Source organism: Lipotes vexillifer, unplaced genomic scaffold, assembly GCF_000442215.2.
Source record: "Lipotes vexillifer unplaced genomic scaffold, Lipotes_vexillifer_v1.1 scaffold1129, whole genome shotgun sequence".
In the NCBI taxonomy this organism is placed as follows: domain Eukaryota; kingdom Metazoa; phylum Chordata; class Mammalia; order Artiodactyla; family Lipotidae; genus Lipotes; species Lipotes vexillifer.
This window is the reverse complement of record NW_006789022.1, coordinates 1,775,709-1,776,055: the sequence shown is the minus strand read 5'-3', so window position 1 is coordinate 1,776,055 and position 347 is coordinate 1,775,709. Positions and strand designations below refer to the sequence as shown.

The following is a 347-nucleotide window of genomic DNA, read 5'->3' as shown; positions in this document are numbered from 1 at the left end:
GAAGGGAGCTGATGTCGTCCCCTGGGAAACACAGGGCATCATGAAGGGGGCCGCCTTAACTCAATGCCCCCATCTGCAAAATGGGCAGAGTGCCTCCTCTCTCCAGGGCAGACAGGTGCCAGCGGACAGTACCTCCCGGGGCCTGCCTCTCAGGGGGTCTCGGAAATGTCAACTCTCACACCGCGCCCGCTCTGCGGCCCTCTGCCCTCCCTCCAGCGCTGAGGCCCTGGCTCCGGGCCCTCACCTGGGTCTAGCTTGACTATCTTGACCGCGGCCAGTTCGGACGTGACCGTGTCGCGGGCCTGCAGGGGCGGAGGGGGGTGAAGCGAGATAAGGAGGGGGGTGAA

The 347-nt window shown here is 65.4% G+C and overlaps 1 protein-coding gene across 1 annotated transcript in view; it reads right to left on the bottom strand.

The window, feature by feature from the left end:
- The window catches only part of MAP4K2 (mitogen-activated protein kinase kinase kinase kinase 2), a 12,196-nt gene that overhangs the window by 11,232 nt on the left and 617 nt on the right, over window positions 1–347 (bottom strand). The window contains exons 3-4 of the mRNA XM_007462206.1: window positions 245–302; window positions 1–21 (exon numbers count right to left, since the gene is read on the bottom strand). The exon at window positions 1–21 is cut by the window's left edge and continues 43 nt beyond it. Of these exons, the coding sequence (XP_007462268.1) occupies window positions 1–21; window positions 245–302 (79 nt within the window). The remainder of the gene's footprint in view (window positions 22–244; window positions 303–347) is intronic.